Genomic DNA, 18,259 nt, shown 5'->3' on the forward strand with positions numbered 1-18,259 from the left:
AGGATGTGGGGGGACAGGGGGAGCTGGGATTTGCATTTTTAGCAGTCTCCAGGTGATTCTTACACTTCCAGAATGGTGGTTCTGGGTTGTCCAGAAGCCTTGGATGGTGGTTTAAGTTTTATTATCCAGGCTATATTTTTACTGTTCAGTAAGTTTAACAACATTTCCCTGTGGTGTCAGCCTTAAGAGTGTGAGTGTAAATAACTCCGATTTCTTTGAGCGTGGGAACACTGGCTGTCTTGCCTTCCCTTTCCACAAACGTCTCTCTTACTGCGGCACCTGTCCTGCCTCTGTCGCTCATCTGGGCAATTAAAATGCCCCAGAAAAAACGAGTTGCTTTTTTCTTTTCCCTTGAATCTGCTTTTTTTTTTTTTTTTTTTTTTCCTTTTGAATCGATCCAGCTAGCTCCCCCAAGGAAGGTGGGGGCAACCTAGAACATTTATAGGAGGCTCAGTGCTGTCACACCCCCTGGGAGTTCTGGAGCTTAGCTTTAAACATAACAAGGCTGGTCCACCTTCTCTGTGCTGCCTGCTGCTACTGAGTTTGGGGACAGAGGCCTCTCAGCCTCCAGTTTAATCCAACTTAGAGGGCCCTGGGCCTCCCCGGCCCTGTGTGTGCAGTGTGAGGTCTTCCCTAGCGAAATGTGTGGAGTGGCGAAGGTGCAGGGCCCTGGTGGGGGGGGGCAGGGGTGGGGACTCCTCCTGTCTTTGCATGGCGTCCTGCTCACCCACCTCCACATGACTCGCTGTCACCTGCCTCCCTTGGTTCTGCCAAGTGGTCTCGGGGGAATGTTTCAGCCCGCCGGTGGAGTCACTGCCTGCTCTGACTGCTGGCGTGTTAATAAGACAAACAGCAAGTAGCAGACTCTTGAGGCGGACTTCTGGGTTCGAAGCCAGCCCCGCCATTGCTGAGCTGTGTGACATTTGCTCAGCCACTTAGCGTGTCAGCGCCACAGCGTGCTCGTGTGTCAAGTGGAGGTGATAGTAAGCAGTGCCTCCCTCTCTGGGTTGTCACGGGATGAGATGAGCTAAAGGAGTGCCTGGCACCTTGCGGGTGAGCCCCGAGTTCAGTGCCATCAGGTTGCCGCCATCTTCACAAGCGGGAGAGCGCGGCCTTGGCTTCAGCTGCCGCTGACTGACTGACTAAGGGCTCCCAGATCTAGATCGCCAGCCCACACCTTTCTCATGAGTCTCTGACCCACTGTCCCAGTAGAGGTTAGTTAGACACCTCCACCTGGATGTCTCCCTCGCTGCCCAAGTTCATCACATCAACACCGAATTTCTTACCTTTCTCCTCAGACTGGCTCTTCTCATGTTCCCTGGTGTTCTCTGGCGTAGCAGTGGTCTCACTGCGCAGAGCACCTGCCCAGAAGCTCAGGTGTCACTGTCGACTCCCCTCTGTCCTGTGTCTCTTGCCCCACCTCAAATGCACCACAAAATCTTGTTGGCTCTGTAGGCTTAATCTTTTATAAGTCTTCTCTTCATCCTTAAGGGAGTTGGGTGTCACCTTTTCCAGGGACCCTTCTCTGGATAGAACATCTCCTTTGCGTCCTCCTGGCCTTCTTTGTCTAGATCATCACGTTGTGTACCTCTTGGAAGAACCAGTTAGACAGTGAACTTTCTGAGGGCAGCAGACACCTCTTACTTATTTGCTTGACGTCCCCAAAGTTTGACACAGGGTCTGGTCCCTAGGACAACCTTGTCAGTGTTTGTTAGGTCAGTAGATTAGGCCATGGTCTCCCACATCTTTATGCCTTTGGATGTCTTGGTTCCTCTGCTTGGAATTTTCTTTCCTGTTTGCTCATTTGGCTCCTGTAAATTCTTCAATAAGTACACTCAGAGTTACCTTCTTTATTCACCACTGTGTGCCCACGACATCCCTACATATTCTGACCGTTACACTTGACCACATATATGGTAATGGTTGGTTTTCATTTCTCCTCCAACTCAGAGGAAGAAACTGTCTTTCCTCTTCATATTCCTTTTTATGTGGAAGTTGCTGAGTAAACTCTTCTTGAATGAATGAAACATTGAGTCGATAGAAGGATAGATGGGCAGATGGAGGAAAGAATGATTAGCTCACAATGTGACCTAATGTAGGTTACCTAATGCGAACAAATCAGAGCAGGAATATTTAAAATAAACAGAATTCAATTCTGGTTGTTTCATTTTTATCCCAATTGTAAAGGTGTCCTTGTTACCAATATGGTGTTATTTATAGCCATTTACTTTTAAATGCTTTTTTTGTAATATTTTTTTTTAATTTTAGAGCATGAGTGGGGAAGAGGGGCGGGGGGGGGTGCAGGGAGAGAGAGAATGAGAGAGAGAGAGAGAGATTGGGAGGAAGGGAGAATCTCAAGCAGGCTCCATGCTCAGCGTGGAGCCCGACGCAGGGCTCTATCCCACAACCCTGGGATCATGACCTGAGCCAAAATTAGAAATTGGGTGCTCAACTGACTGAGCCACCCAAGCACCCTTTAAGTGCTTTTCTAATTAGAGTATTTGTCATACTTTTCATTTGAGACTCTTGCCGTGTGCTTTTTCTTCTGAAGCCTCCCCAAGCCTTTGAATATTTGGAACTAAGGGATGCTTCGTATAGACATTTATTCTTTTACACGTTCTTACTTCTGGTCATTTTTGAGACTCCTGAAGTCAGGTCTATTTTATGGCATTTTCTCCCTCTCAGCTGAGTGCTGAGAATTTGAATCCATGACCACATCAATCAACCAAGATGTAGGTTGAACGGCCAGTTGCGTCTCAGCTAGTTAGGGTCAGTCAGTTAGCTTGACTAGTCGGTTGCGTTCTCCGTAGTTAGGGTCAACTGACCGTGAGTGTGTGTGTCTCTCTCTCTCTGCCCCTCTCAGGTCAGTCTAGAGCACGAGGAGCAGAAACTGGAGCTGAAGCGTCAGCTCACAGAGCTGCAACTCTCCCTGCAAGAGCGTGAGTCCCAGCTGACGGCCCTGCAGGCGGCCCGGGCGGCCCTGGAGAGCCAGCTTCGCCAGGCCAAGACCGAGCTGGAGGAGACGACGGCGGAGGCAGAAGAAGAGATCCAGGCACTCACGGTAGGTCTGGGGACGGGCACCTTCAGGCTCCTCCAGGCCTCAGCCAGCACGAGCATGGTGCTGAGGAGACCTGCTCCCTCATAGAAATCCCAAGAGAGAAAAAGCAATCCTTTAGAGATACGTAATGAGCAGAAAGCGGGCTTACGTAAGCTCCTCCCTCATGAGAATTGGTATACTGCATCAATTGGTTAACATCTGACCTTTTCTTAGTATCTTGAGAAGTTCCTCTTCTCTTTGTATGTCTTCCCTCTTTTTAAAATAATCATCATTGTATTTAAAATTTTAGTTTGAGCCGAAGTCCATTTTCCTGGATCTTCTACTTAGGTTTCACTAATCGTTAAAAAAGAAAAATAATCTTCTACCTTATCGTAGTCTTTCTACCACATTTCTATTTTTGTATTGGTTAGCCTCATTTGTGTTACTTTTTTTTTTTTTTTTAAAAGCTGTACATTCTTCTTCAAGTCTTATGTACGCATCTCGTATGTTCTGGATGGAAAAGATTCTTCTGAATGAGAGTCTTTCTCTAAGAGGGACCTGGCCTCTCTGCTCATTGTGAGACACTAGTTTATTCAACTGAAGAGTGTGCTTAGGAAGTAGAACTTGAGGAGAAGGGAGGGTGACGCTGGATTTAGACCTTAGTTCTTTCTGGAAGTCTAAAAATAGGACGTTTTGGGTCAATTTCCCACAGTTGATCCTTCTCATGGGGGCTGACCCAGGCTGATAAAACTGACAAGAATCTTACATATAAAAGGCCAGCGTATCAACTTCCAGTGGAAAAAAGAACCACCGAGCTGCCTGGGATACTCCGGGTGGCTAATCTTCACATTTTCTCCCCTTTCAGAGAAGTCTTCTCAAAAACCTCATTTCTCCTGGAAGGGCCGCTTGGTGGACCTGGACTCGGCACAGAAAGCCGAAGGCGTTTAATGGCTAGTATCAGCCAAGCAAGTACATCGGTGGTAGTAACATAGTGTACTTGCCAAGTGGACAGGCACAGTCATGCCTGCTGGTCAGGGTACCCTCTTCCGTGGGCAGGGCACAATGCAGCTGATTGGGTTTTAGTGTTTTCTAAAATAAGGTAGCTCGGCTCGGTGGGTACCTTATTCACTCTGATTCATCTTGGATGCTGTCCCCATTTCCATCAGCGAACATCTCAGCGTCTCTTAGAGTGGGGTTACTTCTACAGATGGCCATGCACATTTGTTGCTTATGATTTACCCTGTTTGAAAGTAATGTGTGTACTTCTTTTTCTTTTTAAAAACCGATCTCATCCTTAGAAGTTATATTCTGTTGTTGGCTTTGGGGAGCCCATTATCTGAACCAGATTGGGAACGTGATCTGACAGTGCCAGGCTCCTTATAGACCCGTCTAGGACACGGGGGTTTCCAGGATCCTGGGGATACGGATTAATTCCTGCATAGGAAGTACTTGTGTGTCCCAGATTTTCCAGGACTTTCACCAAGTTCAGATATTGATTGCAACCTTAATTTCTATTGTCCCCATGAGAACACTCATTGTGTGATATGCCATGTGTCCTCAGTACTTGGTTTGGCGAAAAAAAACAGTCACGATATCTTTTTATTTATACTCTGCCTTGTTTCAAAATGGATTCAGAGCAGTTTGGGAAGATATAAAACAGTATAACAAGATAAAATAAGAAAGAAAAGGCATAGAGAAAATAAGTCTATATAAGAAAAATATGGAGGTAGGAATGAAATGAATATAAAAGACTGTGTGCCAAGAAGACTTATGTGCTTTCTGGAACTGGGTAGATGAGGAGGGAGACAGCCAGATAGCATTTTTTAGCTGCTAAAGGAGGCACCTAAAATCTTACCACGGTTATATTGAATGCATTGTGTATTAATATTGTCCCCCCTGTGTGAACCACCCACGCTCTGAAAGAAAGAGGAGACACCAGTAATCTAATCCATACTTAATGAATCCTCGCTATGTGCCTAGTGCTGTGTCTTTAGCCTTTTCTCCCCAGGGGATTGGCCTGTAAGTCCTCAAATCCTTTTACTTTGGAGGGAGGAGAAGGACACATTTATCTCACTGCTCTGTTGGGATTGGGAGGGAGGGTGGTGGCATCTTATCCTGCCCATTCAGAAGGAGGAGGGTATAAAATAGAGCATGTGTCACTGCTGTTTATCTGTGGGGAAATTAGTCTTTAAATCCCGTCTTGCTGCTGGTTGGAATGTGCTGTGTCTAATGGCTGCTGGAAGCCTTCACAGCAGCAAGTCACGACTTAATTTAGTCAGATGAGATCACTGCCTCCGAGCATCTTATGAAAAAAGTAAAGAAACAAACCTCCCTAAGTCTAGAAACTAGGGCTCTACCACCCTTGCAGATGAAGATGCCTTGGAAAATAGGGCTTTTTTTCAAAGTGATGGCAGGGAAAAAATACCTTACAGCTGTTTGTAGCCTATTGTGCAGGAATCCAAACCCCATATCAACTTGCCTCAGTCCAGTTTTGAGGCCATGGGTCTTCCCCCTGCCGCTCCCTTCGATTATGTCCCATGGACGTGGTGATGGACCCCATGCAGCCGTTGCCTGAATGGCTTTGTTGAATTTGTTCTGAAGAATGTATTTTCCGAAAGAAAGAGAAAACGGCCCTAGATGCAGTACCCTGACTCGGTCTCATTGTTCAGGCCCAAGTTCAGGCCCCCCACATAAGCATCAGTCAAATTAAATCAGCTGGACCTAAAATGGTCTAGGAGATTTGCGAACTTCATAGCAGGCTGTTTCACCAATAAAAGAGAATAGTCAAATGGGCTATTGTTGCTTAATTTTAAGAGGCAGCCATCTCCTGGCCGGGGTAGGGAGCCGTTACTCTGGCTTCTGCCCCTGGAGCAGATTAGATGCAACACAGCACCGTTGACTCCCTCCACTGCAGAAGTGCTTTGGGGCCCACTGGGAAGCGACTGTCGGTCTCCTTCGTGTTTTCTTGCTACCCGCTCCAACTTTAGCCATCCTGTCAATTGAGTTTGCTTGGAGATTCACTGGCCATCAAAAGCTGAGAACGAATCAAGGTGGAGGCCGACAGGAGAGTCATATTTAAACAAAAAGCCATGCTTTTAAGGTGCTTCAATGCTTCTCGGTGGAAGAGAGAATTTTCCACCTCCAGTTGATATTTAAGACCCCATCCCTTCATCTGAGGAAGAGAATTTGATGTTCCTTGACAGGTTTCTTGCACACTTTAGAGCAGACAGATGCGTGACGTGATGTGCCATTCTGAATGTGGATGCAGGGAAAGGCGTGGTGTAGGCCCCGTGTACATCAGCATTGACTCCACGATGCACGCTTCGTGTCCCTGTCCTCACGTTCTTCTACTGATTTGGTTAAATGACTAATGCTGCATAATCAAGAGTCCAAAGCTAGAGGCAATAATGAAAGGAGTGATCCAGCATAGCGTGATCATGGGATCCCAATGTCATCCATTTTGGTTTGTTAAAACCATGAGTCTGCATACTCTCATTTGTTTCACATAAATATCAATCCTTGTATTTAATTAAGCAAGCCACTGGCATGATAAGCAAGATACAGAATTGGGGGCATGTGTGGAAGCCTGAGTGTTCTAGAATCCTGACCATGGGCCCCAGAAGATGGTCAGACATCTAAACACTAGTTTCCTTTCTCCAGTTCTGCATGGAATTTTTCTCTCATCAAGACTGCGTTAAATTCTCTTTTTTTCTTCCTCTTGTAACTTTCTTTAAATCAGTGAAGACCTAAGTACTCCTAAAAAAGAGTGCATCTCTAGTCTTTAGGCTGTAGCCTGTGCATTCTTCCTGATTGCCCCCCAACCCTTAGGTCAGCAGTTCTCAAAGTGGGGTCAGAGGATCCCTTGGGGTTCCCCAAGTTCATATTATTGTCATAATAATACTAAGATTTCATTTGGCATTTTTCAGTTAACATTTGCATTGGTGGTGCAAAAGCAATGCTATTTTATTAAAAAAAAATTTTTTTTTTCAACGTTTATTTATTTTTGGGACAGAGAGAGACAGAGCATGAACGGGGGAGGGGCAGAGAGAGAGGGAGACACAGAATCGGAAACAGGCTCCAGGCTCCGAGCCATCAGCCCAGAGCCCGACGCGGGGCTCGAACTCACGGACCGCGAGATCGTGACCTGGCTGAAGTTGGACGCTTAACTGACTGCGCCACCCAGGCGCCCCTAAAAGCAATGCTATTTTAAAAGAAAGAGTAAATGTTTGAAAAAAAATCTCCATTTTAATTTCTTAAGTGATAAATATAGATAAATATAACCCACATAAACAAAAGCTCTTCAGGGTCCTTTGAAGAATGTAAATATTTATTCCCCGTAGCACCTGATATCCAATTAATACTCAAATATTTCATTGAGAGAATCTAAAGATTGTCTTACATATTTTCTTATCTATATATACAGTATTGTGTGAACTTTTGTTGTGTGCTTGCTTTACAACTTATTTCAAAGAAACATAAAACATGTTTCTTGACATTTTCTTGCTCAGATCAGTTCAATAATTGTGAAATGCTTATAGAATCTCCAGCAGTCATAATAGGATCAGTTCTACATTTTGTGTTTATATTTCACAGTCAGTAATAAATCAAGTCATGATGATCCTCAAAGAGGATTGCCATTTGATATGTCAGAATGATCCAGAGGCCTCATAATGGTAGATTTTAATGGAAATGAAACAGTATTAGTGATTGAAATATCAGACTACATTGGGGGAAGTTAAACACGTTTTTAAAGGAGTAGTGTTATTTGGAAAATCTATTAATAAAAAAGTTGAATAGGGCCTCTCTTCCTAAGTCAAGGCCAGTGAGAGTTTTTTCATGGTCACTGCTTAGGCTTTGAAGAAGTTCGTTTTGAAGGAGTTCACTCTACTATCAGCTTCCCGTTTCTGTCTTTGAGAGATTTCACACCAAATAGTCATTTAAATCAGGAGTTGGCAGGCAACAGCCAATGGGCCAAATTCAGTATGCTTCCTCTTTTATGTAAATAAGGTTTTATTGGAATACCCACTTGTTTTCACATTGCGTATGGCTGTTTTTCTGCTATGAGATCAGAGTTGAGTAGTTGTGAGAGAGACTGAATGGCTCTCAAAGCCAAAAATATTTACTGCCTGGTCCTTTAAAGAAAAAAATTTGCTCATTCATGCTCTTAGGTTTGTTAACGTAGGGCCTTATTCTTCCTCGGGAGAATCCATGCCTTTTGTCCTTGATGATTAGTAAATGTACTCGAGGGAGTTGGATGGTCTTTGGGGGCCAGGCTGCTGCTTACAGCAGATGAGATTTCAGTGGTAGAACCATGTTCCCACTTTGGATAAATGGTATACATGCCCCATTAAATCAGTAACTCTCTTGTATGATTGTTGGGCCTGAAGCAGATTGATTCTTGGGAATAAAAATAGTCTGATAAGTTTTCCATAAAAATGTGGGCTAATTATGTGGAGAGTTGATTCTTTTTTTTTTTTTTTTTAACGTTTATTCATTTTTGAGAGACACAGAGAGACAGAGTGTGAGTGGAGGAGGGGCAGAGAGAGAGAGAGAGACACAGAATCCGAAGCAGGCTCCAGGCTCTGAGCTGTCAGCACAGAGCCCAATGTGGGGCTTGAGCCCATGAACCATGAGATCATGACCTGAGCTCGTCTGATGCTTAACCAACTGAGCCACCCAGGTACCCCTGGAGAGTTGATTGCAAATGATAACTTTTTATGAATCTGTGAGTCTGTACAACCTAAAAACAAAACATTTTCCAAGTGCTCTTCAATCTTTTGTGTAGATTTATATTTCTGGTTTTCATTTTCCTTTTGCCTGAAGGACTTCCTTTACCATTTCTTACAGTGAAGGTGGCAAATTCCTTCAGCTTTTCTATATCTGAAGAAGTCTTTAATTTCACCTTCATTTTTGAAGGATATTTTTGATGGGTATATAATTTGGATTGACAAATTTTAAGAGTTTTTTGTTTGTTTTTCCTTTCAGTGCTTTAAAGATGTTCTGCTGACTTCTAACTTGCTTTAGCCCCCTTTCCCTTCCCTTTTTTTTACCCACTTTTTGGTGAGAAATCTGACTTCCGTTTCTCTGTATGTAACTTGTGTTTTGCTGTGACTGGCTTTAAGCTTTTTCTCTTTATTACTGATTTTACTCAGTTTGATAGTGAGGTGACGTAGCTTAATTTTCTTCATGTTTCTTGTGCTTGGGGTTCTTGGGACTTTTTGCATCTGTGGGTTTATGGTTTATCTGCTGTTATAAATTTATAATATTTATGGCAAGTAGACATACTAGAGAATACATCAAAGCTCTAAAAGAGACAGAGAGAGAGAGTGCAAGCTGGGGAAGGGCAGAGAGAGAGGGAGACACAGAATCCGAAGCAGGCTCCAGGCTCTGAGCTGTCAGCACAGAGCCTGACAAAGCAAACCCATGAACGCGAGATCATGACCTGAACTGAAGTCCGATGCTTAACTGACTGAGCCACTCAGGTGCCCCACACCTCTAAAATTTTTGACTTAGTTCTTTTATAGACCTTCTGGTGGAGACTAATTTTTTTTTAAGAGAAAGGCCACTTTTGCCTTTGTCCCAAATTAGATTCTTCTTTGAGGTTTCATAGCTAAGCAAATGATACCCTGTCTCTCAAGTCAAAGATCTTTCAGGGTGTCTTTGACCCTTCCTTTTCCAATGTCTGCAGCAAGTCTTATTTCCTATGCTTCCAAAAGAGAACTCACTTCCATCCACTTCTCTGTGCCTTGGCCGCCATCCTACTCCAGACCACCATCATCTCCTTCTTGAATGACAGCAACAGCCTCCTCTGGTTTCCGTGCTGCTTTCTATTTCTATTTCCGTGCTGTTTCCTATTTCTATCTGTTCTTCCTACAGCATCCACAAAGTGACAAGCAGATCATTTCCCTCTACTTTTTAAAATCTCCATTGGCTTCTGATTAATGGTATTTTGAATGAAACCCAAACTCCTTTCTGGGCTTTCAAGTGACTTGGTCCCTGCCTGGCTCTCTACCATAATCTTGGGCCACATTTTCCTTCTCTTGCTGTGCTTTAGCCAAAAATTGTTTGACCCCTACCCACCGAGAATACATTTACCCTACAATCTAATACAAGGGAGCATATATATATTCTTTCGTTGATTCCAAAGTATGTAAAATCAGGATGCAGCTTAGTCATAGCTGATATATGACTCTCTAGTCACATGGACATAAACATGTCATAGCTTATTCAACAACACCTTTTTTTTTTTCTTAATGGTACATAAAATTGCCATGTCTTACAGTTGATAGCATCTTAAATTTAATGAATTATGGTATTGGAAACAGAAGTTTTCTGTGACAGTGCTTCACTATCCAAGGGCACATCCCAGTGTTGTCTATTCTTTTTTATTCCATTTCATTGGATAAACCAAAACAGAAAAGCAACACACTTGTCATACTCGCTATTGGGTCGCAGCTTGAAGTTTGAAAAAGCCATTCAGGCCTTTTTTTGTTCATCAAATACCCCAAACATTTTCTCGCTTCAAGATTTGTGCCCTCTGCCTTTTCCTGTCCTTTGCCTGGCTGGCTCCCCATTATCCTACAGGTGTCAGTTAAAGTGGCACCTCTTCAGAGAAGCCCTTCTTGACTACCCCATCTAAGTAAGTTCCTTTCTATCCCCCTTATACTTTTTTCCTGCACCCTGTTTCTTTCAGAGCCTTTGTCACTGTTTGTAATCATGCACTTGTTAACTTTCCATCCTCCCCCACTGAAGGAAGGTAACTCCACATATATTGTGTCGTGCCACAGTGGATGGAATAGCATGTACGCTCACCAAGTCCTTGAAGGTCAACTGAACAAGTGCTGCTGTTTGAGAGCAGCTCTGCCTTGGAGAAAGCCTTTCTATTTACCTCAAGGTCAATGTGGGATTTCTGAATCTCAGCAGCTTTTGATTAACAAGAAGAAAAATCCCTAGCTTGTCCTGGCTGGTGTGTGTGTGTGTGTGTGTGTGTGTGTGTGTGTGTGTGTGTGTGTTTGCATGCATGTGTGTGTCTCTCAGGGAGTAGCCTAGCGAGGGGTCAGCTGGAAGGAAGAGGGAAAGGTTAAGAATGGGGAGAGTAAAAACTTCATCCTTTCATTTTTTTTTTCCTTTTCTTCCAAAGCCCCTAGGCATTCATATAAACATTAAGTGTATGTATACAGGGTGTGCCTGTGTGGTCTAAATAGTCGTTGTTACTAACCCAGCATCATATATTCCTATAACTTTAACTTCTCATGTTTGACATGACTTGATTAATTAGTTCTTTGAAAACCAGATGTTTGGGCAGCTGCAACAACATTCTTGGCTTTCTCGGTAAATTGCTCTTTTCTTCATTTGGCCCATAGCATGTAGAATTGTACCCTCTGCTGTGAAAAATTTATAATCGACTTCTTACCTTTTAGGCACATAGAGATGAAATCCAGCGCAAATTTGATGCCCTTCGTAACAGCTGTACTGTGAGTATTAAAACTAAAGATGATTAAAATAACACGAGACTAAAACGGACAAGGGAGAGGGGGTATCTCTTACAATATCCGTGACTGATGTTTGTTACAAACTTTCATCTTGAAGCAGTTAATGTGGTCAAACTGATTGGGAGTTTCTGAGCACCAGATAACTCCAGTTTCTTGGGTTCCTGCCAGTTTTTAAAATTCAAAACCGTTCTTCATGTTTGGGGAAGGATAGTTGGAGTGGTGGAAATAATTCTCACTGCAGAACCGCTAATCGGTTTCATTCGCTGCATTGTAAGTCCTAGGGCAGCTCCCCCTCCCACCCCAATGTAGAAGGTTCCAAAGCTGGTCCCAGCCAGACCCTGTCCAGACGCTGGAGGCAGTTAGCATCTGCAATGGCTCCTCCAGCCTGCTGCAGCTATGGAGAGGGAAGACCAGCACGTGCTGTGGACCTAGAAATTTTAAGTTCCCAATAGGCAAAATAAAGATCTAGGGCTTTTTGGGAGATATCATGTATATGGAGAGAAGTAAATTCTGCGAGCAGATAAGTATCATGCTTAGATTATGTGATGGGGTAGGGTCAGCAGAAGCTAGGTCTGTTTTCGATTATAAAAAAAGACTGAAATAAGCCCCTTTCAGAAGATAAGATGTTATCCTTATTCAAGGTTCCACTTCCTTTATTTGGTACTGTCATCACTTTATTACCTTCTTAGTTCTCAGTGAACTTGTCTCCATTTGTAGTATTCACATCTGTGAATTTCTGGAAACCAACCCCACCCCACCCCCACATACCTTCTTTCTTTCTTTCTTTTCATATTTTATTGCCTTGTAATGGAACTTTTTCTTTCCTCTTTATCTGCTATAAATAGGATGCTAAGTCTGGTCAGTGTATGGTTTCCCCCCTTCATTTAGTTACAAAATACACACTGTAAGGGCACCTGGGTAGCTTGGTCAGTTGAGCATCTGACTTTGGCTTAGGTCACGACCTCATGGTTTGTGAGTTCAAGCCCCCACATTGAGCTCACTGCTGTCAGCCTGTCGGCACAGAGCCCGATTTGGATCCTCTGTCCCCCTCTTTCTGCCCCTCCCCTGCTGTACTCTCCCAAACATACATACATACATACATAAATATATATATATATTTAATATGTTTAAAAAATAAAAGACATACTGTAAAGTGCATGAAGTACGCTAATCTTACAGTGCAGTTCAATGAAATTTTTACACATATGGCAACATGTAACCACAACATGCATCAAGATCCAGAACATTTTCAACCCCCAGAAGGCTCCCTCATGCCCTCTTCTTATCATCATCCTTTGCCCCAAAGGGTGACCTCGGTTCTGTCCTCTGATACCAGAGATCACTTTGGCCGGTTCTTAAACTTCAGACAAAGGGAATCACAGAGGATGTGTTCTTTTGGGTTTAGTTTTTTTGTCTTAAGTTATCTGTGGGGTTCATCCCTGTCGTTGCATCCATCAGGAGTTTGTTCTCTTTCATTAGTATGGTGTGGCGTTGCCAGTGGATGCGTAGAACTGAAGTTTGTTTATCCATTCTCCTGCTGATGGTCATTTGGGTTACTGCCATTAGGAACACAGTTGTGTAGAAGCACTGTTATGTAAGTCCCTTGGAGGCTGTCGGCACCTGTTCTGATGAGCATATACCCAAGAGCAGAGCAGCTAGTGGGTCATGAGATGCGCCTCTGTTTGACTCTAGCAGGTACCCGGCAGATAGATTTTTGGTCTGTGTCTCCCGATGCCGATGGCTGCATCAGGGGTGGGCCTGCCCGAAAAGCATCCCCGACTTCCTCCATTCTGCCTCCCTTCCTTGAGGAGCGGATGCATTCTGTTCCTGTACTCTCGTGCCGCCACTTTTTTTAAGTTTCTTACCGTCTCAGTTTCTTATTTTATGCAAGGGTTATTTGCTTTTATTACATACATGCTCGTAAATGATCACTGAATAAAACATAGATCATTTTATGACCGTGATTTTTTTTTATATTACTATTTTTTCCTAAAATAAGCTTGGATAGGTTTTAAATGTGTACATCGTTAATCCTTCATCTGGAGTTTTCTCTTTTTTTAGTCTTTTGGCATAACAGTTTTTTTTTTAATTGAAGTATAGTTGACACACAATATTACATTAGTTTTTGCTCTATAGCATAGTGATTCAACAACTCTATATATTATGCTCAGCTCACCACAAGTATAGTTACCATCTGTCACCGTACAACACTATTATAATACCAACTATATTCCCTATGCTGTACTTTTCATCCCCATGACTTATTCATCCCATAACTGGAAGTCTGTATCTCCCACTCTCCTTCACCAATTTTACGCGTCCCTCCACCACCCTCCCTTCTGGCAACCATCAGTTCTCTGTACTTACGGGTCTGCTTCTGCTTTTTGTTTGTTTGTCTTGTTTTTTAGATTCCTCATGTAAGTGAAATCATGTGGTACGTGTCTATCTCTGTCTGACTTATCTCACTTAACATGATCCCCTCTAGCTCCATCTGTGTTGTCACAAAATAGCATAATCTCATTCTTTATACATGGCTGAGTGATATTCCAGTGTGTGTGTGTGTGTGTGTGCGCGCGCGCGTGCGCACGCGCACATGCACACATGCACATGGATGCCACATCTTCACAAAGCTTCTTTTAAAAACATTTTTATAGCTTTATTGAGGTATAATAGGAGCACAGTAACCTCAAGAGTTTTGAGATATGTACACAACTGTGAAACCAACGAAACAATCAAATCAATGAGCGTATCCATTACCCTCCGATGTTTCCATGTGCCCTTTGGTAAGCCTCCCTCTCCTAGATTTTTAAAGTTAGAGGTTTGTTTTTTACTAGAATATGCCAATATGTAGAATGAATTTGGCTACTTTCTTTTTTTTTTTTTTAATGTTTGTCTATCTTGAGAGAGAGAGAGTGAGCACACATGAACATGGGAAGGGCAGAGAGAGAGGAAGACAGAGGATCCAAAGTAGGCTCTGTACTGACAGCAGAGAACCCTATCCGGGGCTCAAACCTATGAACTGTGAGATCATGAGCTGAGTGAGATCATGACCTGAACTGAAGCTGGAGGCTCAACCAACGGAGCTACTCAGGCACCCTGAATTTTGTTACTTTCTCAACTTACATAGCTTTTATATTGTCTTATTCACATTTGCTTTTTTCTGGAGCAGTGACTTCTAATCCTTGATTTACTTACTTCCGTCATTCTGTGGAGGAGCCTTTGGGTTCTCTCCCAGTGGGAAGGGGAACCCAAAAGAGTGACCCCCACCCACACTTAGGCTAGAGAAGCTGGGTTGTTTAGTGATCCAAACCATGCGGTCTGGTGTCAGGTAGACTGGGTTCATATTCTAAATTGGCCTCTTTGTAACCTATCTGATGTTAAACTCCCAGGCCTCCATGTCTTTACCTGTGAGATGGTGCTGACATTGTGTATTCTCCATTCCAATATACTGTCAGTGATAAGATGCACAAGTCATTTAATAACTGCTCTTTGGGTGCTTGGCAAGGACAGAGACAGCTGCTTAGTTCCAACATATGTTCACATTTCAGAAACAGTAGAACTTAGGAAACACTGAGTCACCGAATCAGAAATTTGGTGCTAATGCCTACCTCATGGGGGTCCTGCAGGAATTAGATGATGCATCCCGGTGCTAACACAGGTCCTGGTCCGTAGAAAATGCGAAACAGTATTGGTTACTATTATTATTTTATTATATTGCATTTACGATACCATCTTTTGCTCAGGAAACGTTGTGCCCCTATAAAAAGTTTGAAAACCACCGTTTTAGGACAATACTTGGTAGCAATAGTAGATCTCTGTTCTACTTTTTCAGGTTCAACAGCTGCTTTAAAGACACTTCTGAAGGGCATGATAGATGTTCTTTTCTTACTGGCGCTGTCTCAGGTTGCCTCTGTGAGGAAATGGCATCTTTGTTACTGAATGGGAACTCCTATAATAACTGAACTGATAGGAGCTCCCAGTTAGCATCTTTTAAAAAGCTCATGAACAGTAAGATTTTCCAGCTCAGACCATTTCTATATTTTGAAGAGATTTTTAAAAAGGATTTGATCCAATCTGGCTCCTAAAACCCTACCTAAGTCTGTTTTGGAGGGGAGTTGGTGGGCAAACATATGACACAGTTTTAATTATGAATCAATCTGTCAGCTATAAGATTAAAAATAAATAATATGCAAATAGCTGCCTTCAAGAAAGAACCAGACATTCCAGGAGGGCTTTAGCCCCGTGTCTGTTTAGACTGATGCTCACTATCTGACTGGTTTCTTCAGCCCTGACACGCTGTTGAACATTAATGGTCGCCCTGCTGGTCTTTGCATTAGGTGTGAGAAGTAAACAGTTCTTGTTCAGAACTGTGAGATTTGCTTGAAAAGCAACAGATAACCCCACGTAGAGATATCTCTCTCCCACTCTCTGTCTTCTTTTTTGGACACTGAGAGTAGATCATTTTTTATACCCTTGGTTTCTCTTAGAACTGTACCGTGATCTCTTTGCAAAAAAAAAGGCATGTAAGAAAGCCCTGCTGGCTCCTGCGTGAGGAAGCTGTCTCCCTCATCTTACTGCTAAGGTGGAGTCAACCTTCAGTTTCTCTTTTTCATCCTGTATCCATGGGGTTGGAAGGTTAACAGACTCATACTATAGTAAACAGATAATGTTGCCCTTGGTGTGGAGAGAATACACCCGGGGACACATAGTAGACCTAAGAATTCTCATTGCACATTACCTGGTTCAGAATCATAGATTGCCTATTACAATACTTTTTAATTGTTTTTTTAAGTATTTATTTTGAGAGAGACAAAGAGAGTGCATCAGTGGGAGAGGGAGAGAGAGGGGGAGAGAGAGCATCCCAAGCAGGCTCTGCACTGTCAGTGCAGAGCCCAACACGGGGCTCGAACCCACGAACCTTGAGATCGTGACCTGAGCCGAAGTCGGATGCTTAACTGACTGAGCCACCCAGGCACCCCTAATACTATCACTTAATGCCACAATTCCAGGAACTCAAAATAGAGTCTCAAGCTAAACATGTGACTTAGGCGGAAAGAATATATAAAAAGTCTGAGTGAGCTAAAATGAGTGTTTGGGTGCTTCACAAACACATAACACTCCATAACATTAAAAGCTTGACGAACAGGCAAAATAGAGACAGTAAAATATAGAACCAACAATCACAAACTGTAAGTAGAAATCAGAGTTGTGAGGCCCCTTGGAAACTGGATGACAATGGGGAAATAGAAGAGTGCCTCTTAGTCCAATGGGCAGTCTCCACTGAAGTGAGAGTAATAATCTTGGCCCTTCATTGAGGTTTTCAAAGATTTCTTCTTTAGCACTTTGTAACCTATTTTGAAAGAAGAGGTAGCAGAAACGGGCTAATAATAAATCGCGGTTTTTCCCATAAGTCAGAGAAAGGGAGTGGGAACCCAAAGGCTTAGGTATGTTCTCAAGTGGCAAGTTAAGTTATTTGGGCAACGTATATATTCTTGTGTCGACAGATTTTCTGGGGTCTCTATGCTCTGCAAGAGGCACCGCTATAATCATTAAAATGAAGCACTGTCTTGGGCATTACTTTTTATCCCCTGAATTTTGTAGGCCACAGTAAGGTAGAATAGTATGCCAGAAATCCAGAACATTGGGGGTGCTTGTGTGGCTCAGTTGGTTAAGCGCCCGTCTTTGGCTCAGGTCATGATCTCGCGGTTTATGAGTTCAAGAGTCCCACATCGGGCTCCGTGCTGCCAGCTCAGAGCCTGGAGCCTGCTTTGGATTCTCTGTCTCCCTCTCCCTCTGCCCCTCCCCCATTCATGCTCTGTCTCTCTCTGTCTCAAAAATAAACATTAAAAAAAATAGAAACAGGGGAGGTAGTAAATATGGTATTGACCTCTGTATCATGGATGGAGACACTAACCCCCCCACAAAGTTCAAAATGGCTGTATTTGTGGTTCCAGGCTCCATTTGATAGTATAGTTTTAGGTCGGCTTACCTCCGTTTTTTGGGGAGGGGAGGGAAATAAGAAGGCAGCACAGTAGTTAAATGGAGATATTTGCAGTCTAGGATGAAAACTGTTTTAAGAAATGGGTTTTACTACATGTAAGACGGAGGCCAGTGGAACTATTGGGCATTGTTTATTCATTGTTTCTGGTTTTAGGAGATTTAACCATGTCACCAAAAGGGTGATCCAGGGATCCTTTTGAGGCATGACTGCCTACTAGGTATGACAAACTTGGAGTGTTTTCCTATTTTCTTCCCCCGATAAAGAAGGAGCTGTAGCTAAGGATCCAACCAGATAACCTTTATTCCCCGTCTTGTAGCTGACAGCGCACCTCAAACCAGTACAGTAGGAATTAACAGGGCTTTTGACATTAAAATACAAATTACTAGACCACTTACTACATTAAAAGCTTATCAGCTCGGTTAACAAAATGAAAAGCTCTGTTTTCTGAGCCGCATCGAACAAATGTGCTTAATTGATGTTCTTTAATTCTATGTGCCTGGGAAGATTTTTTTAAATTGATAATCAAAGGGGGTTAAAATAGGGAATTAGTCATGGAAACAGTGGCAACATTTCATAAACTAAGTCTACTCTAGGTTTGAAAATTGGAAACAATTAATAAACCGTAGGCTTCAAGGCATTTCCTTTTAATTTACTTCTTTTTGTTACGTAAAATTTAATTTACTGCCTCTGTGCCTCATCCCAACCATTATTAGAAAATTGCCCTTAAAC

The 18,259-nt window shown here is 42.9% G+C and overlaps 1 protein-coding gene across 15 annotated transcripts in view; it reads left to right on the plus strand.

The window, feature by feature from the left end:
* The window catches only part of CIT (citron rho-interacting serine/threonine kinase), a 164,661-nt gene that overhangs the window by 103,036 nt on the left and 43,366 nt on the right, over positions 1–18,259 (plus strand). For all 15 annotated transcript variants that reach the window (XM_040443725.1, XM_040443729.1, XM_040443730.1 and 12 more), the window contains 2 exons: positions 2,864–3,061; positions 11,458–11,511. In XM_040443725.1, the coding sequence (XP_040299659.1) occupies positions 2,864–3,061; positions 11,458–11,511 (252 nt within the window). The remainder of the gene's footprint in view (positions 1–2,863; positions 3,062–11,457; positions 11,512–18,259) is intronic.

The sequence above is a fragment of the Herpailurus yagouaroundi genome, unplaced genomic scaffold, assembly GCF_014898765.1.
Source record: "Herpailurus yagouaroundi ecotype Mexico unplaced genomic scaffold, PumYag 191, whole genome shotgun sequence".
NCBI classification, from domain to species: Eukaryota; Metazoa; Chordata; class Mammalia; order Carnivora; family Felidae; genus Herpailurus; species Herpailurus yagouaroundi.